The sequence below is a fragment of the Antedon mediterranea genome, chromosome 9 (assembly GCF_964355755.1).
Source record: "Antedon mediterranea chromosome 9, ecAntMedi1.1, whole genome shotgun sequence".
Classification (NCBI taxonomy): domain Eukaryota; kingdom Metazoa; phylum Echinodermata; class Crinoidea; order Comatulida; family Antedonidae; genus Antedon; species Antedon mediterranea.
In genome coordinates this window covers 19,228,175-19,244,929 of record NC_092678.1, presented here as the reverse complement: position 1 = coordinate 19,244,929, position 16,755 = coordinate 19,228,175, and the positions used below count along the sequence as shown (strand labels likewise).

The 16,755-nt window shown below is 33.1% G+C and overlaps 1 protein-coding gene across 1 annotated transcript; it reads left to right on the top strand.

The window, feature by feature from the left end:
• Positions 1–2,234: 2,234 nt before the first annotated feature.
• LOC140058790 (ovoinhibitor-like) lies at positions 2,235–15,752 on the top strand. Its single transcript, XM_072104532.1, has 7 exons — positions 2,235–2,508; positions 11,280–11,450; positions 11,785–12,126; positions 13,006–13,329; positions 13,690–13,860; positions 14,328–14,489; positions 14,861–15,752. Exons 1-6 carry the CDS (start codon positions 2,433–2,435, stop codon positions 14,486–14,488), a joined length of 1,245 nt encoding a protein of 414 aa, XP_071960633.1. The 5' UTR covers positions 2,235–2,432; the 3' UTR covers position 14,489; positions 14,861–15,752.
• The last annotated feature ends 1,003 nt before the right edge of the window (positions 15,753–16,755 follow it).

The following is a 16,755-nucleotide window of genomic DNA, read 5'->3' as shown; positions in this document are numbered from 1 at the left end:
CGTTTACGGCTTCTATGTGTTTCTTTCTAATTTATTTATTTATTTTTCTATTTTTTTTTTGTAGTACGGCGTTGGTGCTCACACCAAATGTTTAAGAATGAGGGAAAATGTCAAGAATAGTAATTCAATGGAGTCTTCGGTTATTGAGGTAACTATCGTTTTATTTTCTTTACTGCTGTTGTTGTACTACGTCTTTTATTTCTTTTTCTTTACCGTTTTACTCTTTTTGTTTTCAGCCTGCACCGGTACAATACGGAAGGGGTGCTAATTGGACAATTTGATTGATATCCAGAATGAAATTTTGAAGAAGACAATTGTTCTAGTTCTCCAAGTTCAAATAGATCCAAAGTTCCAAAGGGATCTTTATATTAGCTATTTTAGCATTTGTATAAATGGCTGTGTTCAACCCAATAGGCTAATGTTAGATAGTACAAATAATGAATGGTTATGAGTGCAATAGTAAAAATAATTTCATGAAGTGAAAAATTAAAGGTTATATTTTCACGAGGCGAATCCTAATGAAAATAGAACCATTCATTGAATGCAAATGTTTGTACCATTGCACTAATACAAAACATTCCATATTTTTCTACTTGCCTTTTTTCATCAATGCAATGGTAAAAATAATTTGAGAGGAACGATAAAAGGTTAAATTTTCCTGGAGCGAGTCCAAGTGAAATAGAAACTTTCACCAAATGCAATTACTTGTACCATTGTACAAACATAAAACATTCATTATCTGATGGTATAGTTAGGCATACTTCTAGTTAGTATTGTTGATTTTAGTATATCGTCTTGTACATTAAATGTTATACTAATTCCGTAACAATTGGTTCCAAGTTTAATATCCCCTTCGAATTTGTATTTTGTAGGATTATAATTTATGCGATAATAAATATTTGTCACTTAAAACTGTGCGCATAAAACAAACGCGTAATTCACTTTATATTCTACGCCTGATTACGCACCAGGGATACCTAGATGTCTTATAACTGTCACATTATCATTATGTATAGCACCCTCTATGATATCAAGTTTTTCTCAATTTTGGACTTTATTTTAAAAACAAGGCCAACAGCCATTAAGTCGCGTGCTACAATGCATAGTGATACCGGACCGACAGACAAACAGACCGACAGACAGACAGACCGACAGACAGACGGACCGACCGACATAGTGAACTATACTGACCGAAATTACTGAACATGTTTAATAATGTTGAAATGTTTAAAAACATTTATATTTTTTTAATTTACACGTGCGTAGCCTGTCACTTTTGACGTGCTCGTATAACGTAATTTCGAGTTGAAAAGTAAGTCAAGAAAACAGAAATCGGGCAAAAAGAGTGCGCAATAACATTTAACGCGCAGTGCGCGCGCAAAAATCTGCGCACTCATGGCAATTTTGTAAACGCTTAAAATTGCTTGAAACGTACTCTTATTTCATCGAAAATAAATTTTGAAAATTTTAGGCGCGCGTACGCATGCGTTACATGCGCTACGCACGTAATTGTATTGCCATATGATGATTTATGCCCTGAAATTTATGAGTACCAAATGTTATTTAATTGTGATTCATGGTTGTTAAGATATGATTACAAACGTGATTTCGTTAAATCGTGCGTAGACCGCGTAATTTTTTATTGCCCATTGTGAAATCATAACCACATCGATTCCTGGCCATAAGGAATATTCTGTGAAAAATTGATTTAGCTAGATTAAACTGATATCAAGATAAGGTCATAAAGCGATAAAACGCATAGTGATACCGGACCGACAGACAGACAGACAGACAGACCGACCGACCGACATAGTGAACAATAGAGTCGCTTCCACGCGAATAATAATTGAATAAAAACTACCGTTTAAAATTGTCTATCAATATGTATACAAGTTCATTTATATCAATTTATTTATTTTTTATAAACGCAATTATGGAATATTTTGTCTAGAGTGACCACTTGTAAACGGTATAGTAACCATTGAACCTATCCTTGTCGACAGTGGGCCTAAATCTAGAGATGGCCAAAGAGTTATGTGAATGTCTATGTTTTCTTTAATTTAACAACGTTTCATCAAACTCTTTCTATTTTTTGAAAAATATTCCGTCTGTAAATTGTTACATTGATTGCTCCTCAAGTAAACAACATCTATTGCAGCAAGTTTTAATTTAAAATAGTGGACATTCGTCACACCGGCATCTTAGCCACTCATTCAAAGGACGAGAGCTCCAAACTGTGTCCTAATTGGTGTTTTTAGCGTATTATTTGTAGTAGACTATCATGACGATGAGGTTCATTATCGACACGGTCACCGGTTCTGCATGGATAGTTATAGTCTGTTTGAACTTCGCTCATTCACATTCTGGAAAGCAGACAGTAGCAACAGCTATTTGGATCAAACGTCTCATTTACAATTTTCCATCGTCTAAAAATGGATATCGTAAATTATATAAAAGTGATCATGTTAATTGTTACTTTTGGTACAGTTGAAATGGCACCAAGCATAGGTAAGTAATATTTTATTTTTACCGCATCGGATAGCTAGGAAATAATTCATGTATAAATAGGAGTAATAGGCTTAATGAAACATGATTCTGGAATGTTGCCAACTTCTTCAAGGAGATCCAGGGACGGGTGTGACCCCATCCGATGAGGAGGTGACGGGGTTGCACTGCACGCGTGTCGGACTATGCGTAAGCTGATATACACAGGTGAGCGGTAACGGTAAGCGGGAGAATGCGTGCTTGTCCCACGTAGAATATGTATCTATCCTGAGCGGCTTTCCACTCAAGCACCCGCTATCCGCGTTGTTTTGTGTAAACTGGTCAAAAGAAATAACATAGATTCTATATTTTTGTTTTCCGCTTACCGTTCGTACATCTGTGCAAATGAATTGGCCTTAAGTCTCAAATATACTTTTAATTTCTAATTTAAAAAAAAAAGCTACTACCTAACACGTACTAGACCTATAAAAGCATGTTGAAAAAAAGATTCGAACATGCGACCTGTCGCTAACCAGGATGAGTTTTATTGATACTATTGGTTTCAATTTATAGAAAGAAATTGTTTCATGAACTCTAATTCCTCTCGTTTTGTGTACGGGTATGGAATTAATGTTAGAACTATAAAAATTACAAAACAAAACAAAATAAGCATAACTATTAGGATTACATAATAATTATGAATTTACATAGTTCCGTTTAGGCTGCTGTGAAGAGATAATAATGTAGAACTGCTATAGGCCTATAATTCGCATGTCTCCGGGAAGCTGAGGATGTGTCTTATAGATGACCATCTATATGTTTATCACGACTTAGGGCTAAGTATCCTTAATGCATCAAGAATACCGGGCTTAGTGATAAGAAGATCGTATAGACTGTCTGACCAACCAACGCTATTTATATGTTTTGCTAATTAAATATCAATAAATATTTACTTAATTAATACGTTTACCATAAACTTGTACTGTATTATTTCAGCGTTTCTGCAGTAGGCCTGCGGTACAGATAAAATCGTATTTAGTGGCGCCCCTTATGTGACGCATGTGATGTCAAATTAAAATCATAGTCAAATTAATCATGTAAAATTCTTTAAAACAAATCGATAATAATTAATAACTATACATCTTATATTTATTTTATTATCATTATTTTTCGAGGAAAGTAATTTTGGTGTGGGGTGCGGTCAGAATAATATATCAGAACGTAGATAAAGTGTATACTAGAAAATCTAGTCTTCGAAGTTCACATCAAAAGCCTCGAGAATTTCGAGTGTTATGTAAACAAAGATATAGCATAGTACGATACGCAATAACATGTTTACGTAAACATCAATGACCATGGTTTAAATTCTCGCTTCGGTTAAATATTGGAATTATTTTTAAAATTGCCACACCCTAAGCTATTAAGTTGCGACTTGACTTAAGAGGCAAGGACATTATTATGTTGTGATTTGCATGTTGATACATATTAATTTATCTAATGTACTATAATTGGCCATGACTGTGTCCTTTACATATTATGCCTTTAAAAAACTAGCGAGGTAAGCGAATATAGTGTTGTCTTAATATCAGGGCATTCACGTAATTATTATATGATTTTATATTTCAAAAATCAAATTACTGAAAACATGAAAGAGCTGTAGGTATCAGTAACTGTATCTCAATAAAGCCTACAAATGCGATAAACAAAAAGCTTAGTCAAAACGATAACATAAAACAGCCTGGAAGAGAAGATGGCAGAGCTTTCAGAAAACACTATTCCTTCCTCGGTGTTTATGTTACATACATCGGTGGCCTACTGTAAATAATAATATTATTTGTTTATTTATACAGGAACAGGGTTATAAAGAGGTCACTGATTATCCCTAAAACGGTAACACAATAATATCAAACAGCGGTCAATGTATTATTGATAAATCCTGTATCATTATAATATTGAGCCTAAAGATTAAATAAATAAAGAAAGTAACTATAGTCTATATCTACAACATGTGGTTATATGTAAGCAGTCATGCGGATAGTGCGGTATATTGGGTTTGCCCTTACGTATTATTTACCCACACTTCCGATAGTAATTACTGTAGTATTAATGTTTGATCCAAATATTCAAATTGAGATATGGACAAAATTAATTGAATTTAGCTGTAATTACACATTATTTGAGACGTTAAATAATATTTTTATTATTAATATAATAAAAAAAAAAACAAGCAAAACATTTACCAGCCTCGGGTTCCAGAAAAAAAAAACATCCGTGTAATAGAACCATTGAATAGAACTTTACCATGCAATATAACACATTAATACACTTACACATAATAATGTAACTTTACCTAATAACGAAAAATATACAGTCAGGTGTGTTACCGTAAATCTTCTAATAGTAACCCACACTCTAATAGTAACCCCTCTTCTAATAGTAACCCACCTTATAAGTCAACTATAATAATAACCCACTACTCTAATAGTAACCCATGGGGGTTACTATTAGAGTCACAACAACTTATGATAAGAAGGAGGAAAATAAGGAGATAATGCATGTTGATCTCGGGAGTGAGGGAGGATTAAGTGTTTTTGAGTTTATAAAAATGTGTTTATTCGTACTGTTTTATCATTTTGCTATGAGTTGCTGACCGGAAAAGTTGGGTGTGGGGTATTTTCAGGTGCCTAATTTAAGATTAGTAATAGTAACCCACTACTCTAATAGTAACCAACCCTAAAAAACAATCAAAGAATGATAACCTAGAGGTACAATTAGAATATTTACGGTATAGTATTATCATAGGCTTTACAAACGTGTAGTGCAGTACCTTTAAGTTCCCCTGCTGATTAAATTCAAGTATGCAGACACATTAATAATGCTATCTCATTAACTAAGTCGCATTGATGCTTTTGAATATATCAAACTTACCGTGCAATATAACAAAATAACACACGTAACGTGATACGATATTACCCAATCAAACAACAATGATACACTAATGTATTTATCATAGGCTATACGAACGTGCAGCAGTAATTTAAGTTCCCCTGCTGATTAATTTCAAGTATGCAGACACATTAATAATGCTATCTCATTAACTAAGTCGCATTGATGCTTTTGAATATATCAAATTTACCGTGCAATATAACAAAATAACACACCTAACGTGATACGATATTACCCAATCAAACGACAATGATACACTAATGTATTTATCATAGGCTATACGAACGTGCAGCAGTACCTTTAAGTTCCCCTGCTTATTAAATTCAAGTATGCAGACACATTAATAATGCTATCTCATTAACTAAGTCGCATTGATGCTTTTGAATATATCAAATTTACCGTGCAATATAACAAAATAACACACGTAACGTGATACGATATTACCCAATCAAACGACAATTATACACTAATGTATTTATCATAGGCTATACAAACGTGCAGCAGTACCTTTAAGTTCCCCTGCTGATTAAATTCAAGTATGCAGACACATTAATAATGCTATCTCATTAACTAAGTTGTATTAATGCTTTTGAATATATCACTGCGCTTTAGCATCATAACCGTCAAATTCATCGCGTACCTGTCAGACGATAATTTATAACGACATTATACTATGTGTTGTGAGTTATGCTAAATTTACTCATTTTAATTGCAAACACGTACACTCATTCTAAATATATCATTTCGCAGTGGCTGCAGTGTCTGAATACGTAGAAAGAAATAATTTATAGAGTAGACATACTAAATAGTGTAATAAAAGTCAAGAAAGAGTCAATAAAACATAATTATTAGGTTAATAATTCGTAACTTTAACTCAGGGTGTTTCATTTAATATATCCCATATCATGCTTTTTCCAAACGTTTCGTAGCTCATCTACTAATGAGATGTTTTGTTTACTATTAAATTAATCGTGAACAACCAGAAAAGAGAGAATCTTCCCCGGTACAACACACCGCGGCAGCCCGGAGGGTCTGAGAAGGGTTGTACGTACAGTAGCCGGCTCAGCATTTTGGTACGCGAGCATAAACTGTTTTAATCCTTCTGCTGAAACTGGCGATTTAACCAAGGTAGTTTAGCTATTAGTGAAGTTAATAGTAATAAAATATCCAATTGTCCGTTTCTCAATTAGACCGATCACTTTAACTACCTAATAATTAGAGGGAATAGATCTAATTGCACGATTCAGATTACAATTTCTTCTTAAATTAAAAACGTGAAAGGGTATTTTCAGATTCGTATATGGATCGTTGCTACTTGTTATTGTATATAATTTTCATGATCCAAATAATAGTTGCTTTGCTCTTTTTTAAGAAAAGAAATACTGTTATTTTAGACAGTAATTGTTATGCAATAATATAAAATAATAAAAGAATAAAATATAAAAGAATCGCCCCCACGACCATTCCTTAAGTTAAAATATTCAATAAAACTGTTCAATATTGGTGAACTTTTAAAAGTACTCTATGACAAATACCAAAATACTATTGTCAGTGTCGGAACTATTATAAAATAGTTGCACAGAAAATATTGATAGAAACTAACCTATTTTTTGGATGACGATTTATTTTTTTCATAACAAAAAAAAAAGGAAACACGATTCAATAGAAAGTATTTAGGAGTTTATTTTTAGCACATGACACGTAATGACGTCATGACGTACCTGTAAATTCTGTCATCTGGAAATACCATGTTACTAAATTGAATTCATTTTGAAGAATAAGGGCATTGTTCTTAATATTTTTTCAATTCTTAAACATTATTTTGAATTAAGGTTTATTCTTCACGTCTGCCGGTACTTTGTGAAAATTCCAAGTTTGATAAACTCAATTAAACTTAATAGTCATAATATTTTAAGAGTTTATCAAACGTTTGATCCGATCTTTCTTCTATTTCATATCCAAAATAAACCATTGTAATAAAATATATAATGCATCATGGGAAGAAATAAACAAGAATAAAATTAATTCCTTAAACATTGAACAATACATACATTTATAAGAGCAACTTAACTAAAATTACTATATTACATTTTTTCCTCCAAATAAAACTTTCACTCTCGGCCCCCTCCTCCCCCTCTCTCCTCCAAATCAATACACATTATAAATCATAAATAAAATAACTAACAATTCAAAACAATATTTTTTCATTTCTTGGTTACTTTTTATTTTATTTTGTATTTGTTTACTACGAATGATCTTGAATATTGCTCCTAGTAGAATGTTGTTAATTATTGTACCATGTTTTGGTATTATATAAATTTCCTTTTGTCTGTGACCTAGAAAAGATATTTTATTTTATTTTATGAAAAGCAGTAGTGAATTTATTTTAAATATAAATGTATTGAAACTATTGCTTTTCGCCTACATTTTTTTGTTTACAATTGTTTATGTTTCCACTTTGAGGCGATCTTTTCAAAAATAACGAAAACGAAACAACTCTTTCTAAGTGCGTTGACCCACATGTATTTATGCGCATCATTTTATTATTAAGTACGGTACAATATTTTAAGTGGGTGTTTATAGGTGACGTAGTAATATCTAGGTTAGTTTGAAGAATGTGTTTACGTTCTTTACAAACTATCTTTTCTTATATCAAACAAAAAGGAACAGTGGTTTTTTTTTGGTTCGTCTATTTTAAGTTTATTACTACGCTATCCTGTAGGTGCAAGTTACGCCTACAATGTTTATTTGTTTGCAAGCCGTACTTTCATCACAACGTATACTGTGGCGTCTGGAATACCCTGGTTTAGTGAATCTAGTTACGGTTGAATAATAGGTACTTTGTCCTACCGTTGATTGAATTACACATAATAAATATTGTTAATAGTATCATTACCAATGTGAATTTTGTCTTTAGACAACCATGCTTCTTGTTCATGTCGTGTTTTAATTTTTATTACCATGATTCATGAGCTATTGTGACACAACAGACTAGCACCAGTTCAATAATGACATGTTTGTATTCATCATTATGGGGACATTTTTTAAAATTCTTATTTGTAAATCTTGACAAAATACCAAGGATAACCACAAGTGAATTCATTCACTATCCTCCTCAAAGGTGGCAATCCCAGTTCTCATGACAAGCATATACACAAGATGCTCTACATAAACAAAGATTTATTATTAGTCTTTGGACAGGACTTGAACCCAGGATCCTGGGATTGGTAGCCAAGCATCATAATCACCACCACAACTCCACTCCATGTTCAAAACAATTGACAAAATACAGGGTTTTTAAGGAAAATGTTGTCTTCGACTGAACGGCACTAAAAGTTCTCTTTAAATTACCGTACCATAAAAAAATGAAGCAAAAAATGAAATTAATGAAATTAACAATAACACATTTAAATATTTAGGATGCGCTGTTGGAATTAATATGTCTACTCCGTGTAATCTGATCTAGCAGTTAGTTACTTCATATTGTTTTCTGATAATAACAAATAATAAAATATCTATTTTGACAAATTTGTCTAACATGAAAACATAATCCTCTTAGTCAGATTGATTGGAGATATTTGAGTGAGTCTTTATTTTAATGAATGGGATTAGATGATTCATATTTTAAGATAAATTGTTTTTTAAGGACATAAATAATCCCTACTGTATGTTACTTTTAAAAGGCATTTTTATAGGGTGTTTATGAGCGATACTTATTTTTATTTTTTTATTTTATGTCTTTAGGCAATGTGGCCAAGGATTACCAATAGTGAATTAATCACTGTCCTATCAGATAGGTGGTAATCCCCCTGATACAGGGGCTATTGTGTGAACCAGTTCAGTGTAGTGTAGTGGTGTGAACCTACTCTTTTTCGAATAATGGACTGGGTTCTTTAAAGTGCACACAGGTTATAACTGTGTACACTGGACCTACGGTTTATAGTCCTTATCCGAGAAGACTTGTTCCACCACCAGAACTAGGAGCGAGTCGGCCTCGAACCATGAGCGAGTCGGCCTCGAACCCTTGCCGATGTTGTTGTTGGCTCTTTAGGTACGGTAAACGGCGCCCCTGCCTTAAACGCTCGGCCATATGACTTCTAAGAGTTTTGAGTGGTGGTATAGTTGGAGATGCTATTAATCATAATACATCTTTAGCCTGTATTAAACCGAGAAGTCTGTTGTGAGATATTAGATAATTTTAAGGGTTTAATTCGGAGGAAGCGCCCTTATTAGTATGAGAGAATGTGTAATAAATGTAGTAATGCAATGTAGTTGTACGGATTGGAAGCTGGGTTGGTATGGTAGTTTGAAGAAAGCTTTTACTAGAAATGTTATTAAGTATAAGAATATACAGGGTAATCTGTTATTGTGCTCTCAAATGTTAGAGATTGGAAGTTGTGGTAGTATTATAGTTGAAGAAAGCTTTACTTGTGTTATTGAGTGTAAGAAATAATTTTATTCAAGGTAGTCTTTATGTTGGACTTAATTGAATATTCATGTAATTAGTCGGAGAAAAAGAAACAGATTGTACGCTTTGAAAAATGTTCAGTGTCTTTAATTTTGGGAACCTTAAAGAAAATATATTCCCTTTTTTTCTGAAAAGATGAAGCATGTTGGTTGAATGGTTCTTTTTCATTGAATATTCATTTAACGAGTCTAAAAAAACGGACTGTTACGCTATGGAAAATGTTTACAATGTTTTTAATTTTGAGAACCTTTTAAGAAGATACATTCTTTATTCTGAATAGTTGAAGCATGAAATTTCGCATAATTGGTGCTGAGGTGTAGCAGCTCTTAATAATACACAATGACTCAATTGAGAATACCCGAAAGCATTATTGCGGTGAGAATGCGTCAGACTTCACCTATTGGCCTCTAGGTAGAGGCATTACTTTTCAGCTTACAGTAAAGCTTCTAACGGCATTAAACACATGTTTTTGCGGATTATTCAAATATTTAAACACGGTATATCCCGAGGCTCAAGTAATTTTTAATGAATGAATATTGTGTTTTCGAAATCCTATAACTTAATGTTTACAACGTTTCATCTCCAATCTACTGAAAGAACAGATATTTTATTGTTTCAATTTTATGGTTTAAATATCAGCTAACATAATTCAAATGTGTTTATAATGCGCGTTCGGTCTGTTTCTATTCTATCTATGTATGATGGTAATTCATTTTATAGCAAAATTTATCAATTATGATAAATCATCACCTATGTGTAAGCCCCCTAAAGCCACTTTATAGGCCATTAAAAATGCAAGACGAATCATTAGTATACATAAGGGTTGCAATATGAGTTTACAGTTCACAGAATATAAGCCTTTCTACCTTTACCTATAAACGGCCATCTTTAATGTGATAAAGTCACAGCGTGTATGTAAAACAACCAGCAGGCAAAGGCCACAATGTGTCATTATTGTCATTATTACTTGTTTTGAAATGGTTATTGCTATTATTTATTTTCATTCATATCGTCTCTTGCTGTATAAACATAATTTCCATCATTTCATCCTTTCATTAAAAATAGTTTCCCATCGGATTACATTTTTATTAATGTCTTCATCATTATACACCCGATTCTGTAACTTTCACTAGATAGAGTCTAAATGACTATCGCAAGTCATCTATAAACGAGTCTATTTGTATTAAATACTTTTAATACACGATATCTCTGTCATCGTCGCTGTATTTAGATTATTTTCCCACCACTCTATTGTTTTACAACATTTCCCATCATTTCCTGACGAGAAAGTTATTCTGTGACAGTATAGCATTTCTCGTCAGTTGTTTTCTTGTTATTAGGTCTATTAAAGTTGTATTACTACTTTTGTTATTTTTTTCAGAACGTTGTAATCGCATTATCAGAAAATGTCCGAGACGTTTAAATTCCGGAGAAGTATGTGGATCAGACGGAAGAACATACACAAATGAATGTAAACTTCTAAGAAAATCTTGTAAGAAGCAAAGAAATTTACGCAAAACACATGATGGGGCCTGTGGTCCCTCAGACGATGGTGAGTAGGCCTATAATTGTTTGTAAACATTTTGAAAATCATCCTCATTGTTTATTCGCTGGGGCAATATTGCTCAGTGATTCGCGCATGCGCTAGATTTTATTCTCACACACTATACAGTACTCGTAACACGTATAATTACGGTTGAAATACTGTACACGTTCATTAGTGATGAAATTACTTGATCGTGTACAGCGCCCTCTATCATCTGGCGTAGTAAAAATAACTAATAGAGTAAACTTATACAGACATTTTCATTTTAATATTTAACAGGCAACATCCAAGTTTATAAATTAATTATGAAAATAATATTTTCTTTTAATTGTTCTAATAGTAATTCATTATACATACGAAGTTTATAAACCTTACCAGACGAATCGGGATGATAGTGACAGTGAAGAAGACGTATGGCCAAAAATTCTCGTCAAATTCGATAATAAGTATGCAATACCAAACAGAATACCTTCAAATGTAATTACCGAACCACATTTTAAGAAAGAACGAAATAAAGGAAACGAAAGAAAACGACAAAGAAAAAGAAAGAACAGGATTAACAGAAGAAAAAATTCCAGTAGTTCTTCGTTAGAAGATTTAGAAGATCAACGAAGATATGATACCGACAGTGTTGAAACACGACACAGGAAATCAAAGACAAATAAAAGGCGTCGAAATAATAGTAAGTATTGCCTACGTTGTTTTATTACACCATTACACTAACTATATGAACCACAAATTCTCCAAGAATCTCATACTACGATTTTCTTGACCCCAATGCAATCTTCTTGACCCCAATGCAATCTTCTTGACCCCAAAGCAATCTTCTATAATAAGAAGTACGTAGTAATAAATATACTTTAGACTTAATAACTCTATGGAATTAAACTATCTAAGCGTAAAAGGGCACCAATACTCACAGATCAAGTACTTTATCATGGGAATAAATTTGGTACGTGCAAGTCCAAGCTCAAAATAAATGTTTTTGCAATTGCGGTATTATCCCTGTCATTATTTGCCAACATTCTTGTTGTAAGTATTTTCAAAGTATATTACTTAATGGCAAATGTTTTGCTTGCTTCCACGATAAAGTCCAACGATTTTTAAAAAATAAAATAGACCATGTATAATTGATTTTCATAAAACTTGCACTGATGAAGGACTAGTGCTGTCCAAAAAGTTCTGCAATTTATTTCTGATTGTTTTACTTTATAGTTTTGATTTTCCTTTTTGCTTATTTGATTTCTATCTTCTGAGATCCTGATATTGATATCCACAGCATTGTAATTTTTCAGTAATTTGCACCCATAGACTGATTTTCAGAAAAATATATATTAGTGACGTCAAAAGCAGCCTGTTAACATCTCGCGTTATCTATATTTTCAATATAGGCAAAAATATGAAATAGCGCGCACTCTGTTGTTCTCTATTTTTATTTGCTTAGCCGAGTTCTTAATTTAGTTTTAATCTATTTTGTTTTCAATCTGTTTCTGTATCTCCAGTGAAAATAAAAAGGAATAATAATAATTTTTGCTGAAAAAACATTATCTTATTCTTTTAGTACAACCTGTCAGAACTACAATCAAACCAAATATATTCACGGAAAATCTAATACCAATAGCACCAACTGAATTTGCTCAGCAGACGACGATGCATATAGAAGAAAAAGGACTAACAATTCAAACAGCAGCACCAACCGAGCTGGTAACACCACCAAACAACTGCAGACTATACTGCTCGCCTTTCCTGCCCAAGGCGCCATTTTGTGGAACCAATGGCAAGACGTATTCATCCCTCTGTGAGATGGAACAAGACGCCTGTAAGCGTAGAGATCCAACCATCACTGTGATTTATGACGGTCCATGTATTCAAGCAGAAGAAAGAAGTAGGTATTTTGACACACCTAATTGTGTTCTTGCAATTTGATTGGTTAATTACGCAACAACTTGTCATTTGAGAATATTTGCAACGCGAGGTTTTGGCTGATCCGCGTCCGTAAATTAAACTGTAGTGCGCACCGTCTATAACTGTTATACTTCGCGTTCAAAGTTTGAGCACTTTTTTTTGCCCTAGCTTCCCGGCCTAGTTTTCGCCAATGATTTACGATGGATGGATACATTTAAGTTTATTTTAGAGTAGCACTAGGTGTGTTATAAAACAAATAACGAATGGAGAAAATATTTCATGACTTGAAGGATTTGACTGACTTGATTTGAGTGATATTAATATGTATTTTTCATTGTAGCTACCTGTCCACAATATTGCCCACTAGTGTTCAAACCCGTTTGTGGAAGTGATGGTAAAACATACCCATCCTCCTGCTGGTTGGGCGCTGTTAGTTGTACTCATGCAACTCAAGGTGCCAAGTTATTCGAGGCGTATAGTGGTCGATGTAAAGCAAAAATTAAAGTTAAAGGTATGTAGATATAATATGACAATAGAATATTTTCGTTTTTGGCATAATGGCTATTTTTGTTTTCAGTTTGTCAACAAATAAGTCCATACTGAACTGAACTTTCAAATCGACAATTCATTAACCACTACTCATTAATCAACCTAACCACTACTCATTAATCAACCTAACCGCCAGCTCAAATTTCCAACCAAACTCCAAACCAAACCAAACCACCACGTACCAATCGAAAATATTTTAATAATTTACTAAGAAAATCATTGAGCAACATACAAACTAGGCCTACTAACAAAGAAATAAATACAATACTAAGCGAAAAACAAAATACCGACTGACAGAAAATCAAACCAGAACCAACCGATAAACTTAACGAACCAGTAACTAACAGACTAACTAACTAAATATACTAAGTTTATGGTTGAAACATTGTAAACCACACAAGCTTACACAACATTTTCGTATTCAAACAGATCCAGAGAGACCAATATGTAAACGAACATGCCCGACAGAATTCAAACGAGTATGTGGAAGTGATGGCGTAACATATGCAAATGAATGTTTACTAAAAATAGATTCTTGCAAAGATCCGGAGTTGACCGTGGTAATGCAGGGACCATGTCCACCAAAATAAGGTATGTTGTTATCGCTAATGTACATTAAAGGGCGACTCCGAGTTTAAAATGGATTTTTACAGAACGAACAGCGCCACCTAGAGTTTTATAACTTTTAACATTTAAAATGGGCTTACACATCCAGCACCTTCTTCACCGCTCATTCGTAAACAGTTGTTGTAATAATTGATAAGTACTGTATCAATCGGTCAATAATTGTACTTGTATCACTAATAACAACCTAATAATATTAATAAAATGCTAATCCAGACTGTTCATTTTCATTGTTTTAATGAATTGTTTTCACAATCACTTGATCGATAATTCCCCACATTCCTTCTCTGTAAATAACATGTCTGTGCACTAATACCTAAATTATTTCGTCATTTCAGATGGTCCCCGACATTTACCAAAAGGTTAATGCGATCACAATCGAAAATGAGTAACTGCTATTCAACCGAGATTCGACTATTCGTCCGATTTGTACAATCATAGCTTTCTGTTGTTTCTAAAATTAATAATGCACAAACCTTGCGTCATCGAGTATAAACATTCCCTTGCCTGTCTATCAATATTTGCATTTCATTATCCATGCGCCCTCACTCGCTTTAAAGTCTACGTAACACGAACAATAATCTGTTCATCACTTTAACTGTCACTTACGCACATACGTATTATATTGTTGCCATTTGATTGGTTGATTTAGTATAACGTGTTGTTGGTTATTTGAATACAATCGACTTAAGTGGTTCTAATTGGTTGATTTAGTATCACGTGCTTATCTACTTCAACGTAAGCATTCTGAAATGGTGTGTCCGTTATGCGACAGGCCGGGATGTTAATGCGATACCGAAAATCAACATGTATTGTGCGCCGTCTGTAATTGCTCTGCTCCGCGGACCGCAGTCAAAATATGAGCGCCGCATTTTTTAAGGGGCCTAGCCTTTCATATATACGATTAAAGAAGGGGTGAATATTCATTGAATAACATAATGACGTACTTTAGGTCAGCTTAGGTGTAAATAATGAAGTATTGGAAGAAATGGAGCGAATACTTTCTCCGAATCATTCTTTAACGAATTGGACGTGTTTTTATTTATTCTAAATTTTAAAAACAGCGAGAGAAAATAACGAGGTGTAATAACATTTTACAAGCAGTTCCGTCATTTCATCTCCGATATGGACGTTGGTGGCGCATGGTTTGCGAAATTCTGATATTGATATTTGTTTGTTTAATATATATATATTTATTTTTTGCAATTGGTGTAATATAAAATTATGTGGCTGGAATAAATAAAACTTAACTATATCAAGAGTGTTGTTTTATTATTAAATCAGCATTAAGTCCCATACATGTATATAGTTCTTTCGTATGATGTTGTTAATCATTTTAGGTGTTATTAGAGGAATTTCATTTATTTTTTTGCGAAAACATGAAACAAAAAAGGGGAAAATATTCATATAAATATGCTGTTTTAATACAAGTAAATATCAATTGTTATGGAACAATCTTTCGAACACCTTGTAGTCATTTTTAAACGAATATGGTCCATAAAAGAATATGACCCTTTGATCGAACATGATCTTATTATATAAGTCAGTCCTTATTAGTTAGAACATGGTCTTTTAGTTGAACCTGGTCCGTATTTGCACAAAAATGGTAATTATTAGTAATCATTAAAGATGTATTGTCCCACAAAAACATGAAAAATGAAGATTAATTAAATCAGACTTTGAATATGTTATATTGTAGTTTTAATAAAGTTAATTACTTCCATAGAAAAAAAAAACAAAAAAAATTATGTTTTCACTAGTAAAATATAAATTCAACCAAAAATGCATTGGCTGGCAGCCAATTTGACCATTTTTTGCCTTCAATTAAATTTTTTCAGATAAATACATATTTTTTCGATCCAATTTTTGGTCAAAGTGGATAGGCCTAACTATTAAATGTTACATTAAAATGGAATATTCAACAAAAAATTTTTTAAGAATTGTTTTTTCAGGGGGACAATACATCTTTAACGTTTTACTGCCACCTTTATCATTATCCATTCGTTGTCGCTGGTCATCTATAACAATCTCAGGAAGTAATGGTCACGCTTGCTTGTCTTTTGTGACGCGTTTTCAACTTGTTGTGCACCAACAAAACCTTTTAAACCTTTCAACGTGCTTCCATATACACGGGTGATTACGTTTTACGTTAGCAAAAGTTTTGTTCGCCTTGGCCTTGGCATTTACCAAAAATAGACTAGGATTTAGTTGTGAATGTGATATTATACAAATA

Coding starts and splice junctions, on each gene's coding strand:
- LOC140058790 (XM_072104532.1), top strand. CDS start 2,433: ATGGATATCGTAAATTATATAAAAGTGATCATGTTAATTGTTACTTTT. Junction 11,451..11,784: donor CTGTGGTCCCTCAGACGATG/GTGAGTAGGCCT, acceptor TTGTTCTAATAG/TAATTCATTATACATACGAA. Junction 13,861..14,327: donor AGCAAAAATTAAAGTTAAAG/GTATGTAGATAT, acceptor GTATTCAAACAG/ATCCAGAGAGACCAATATGT.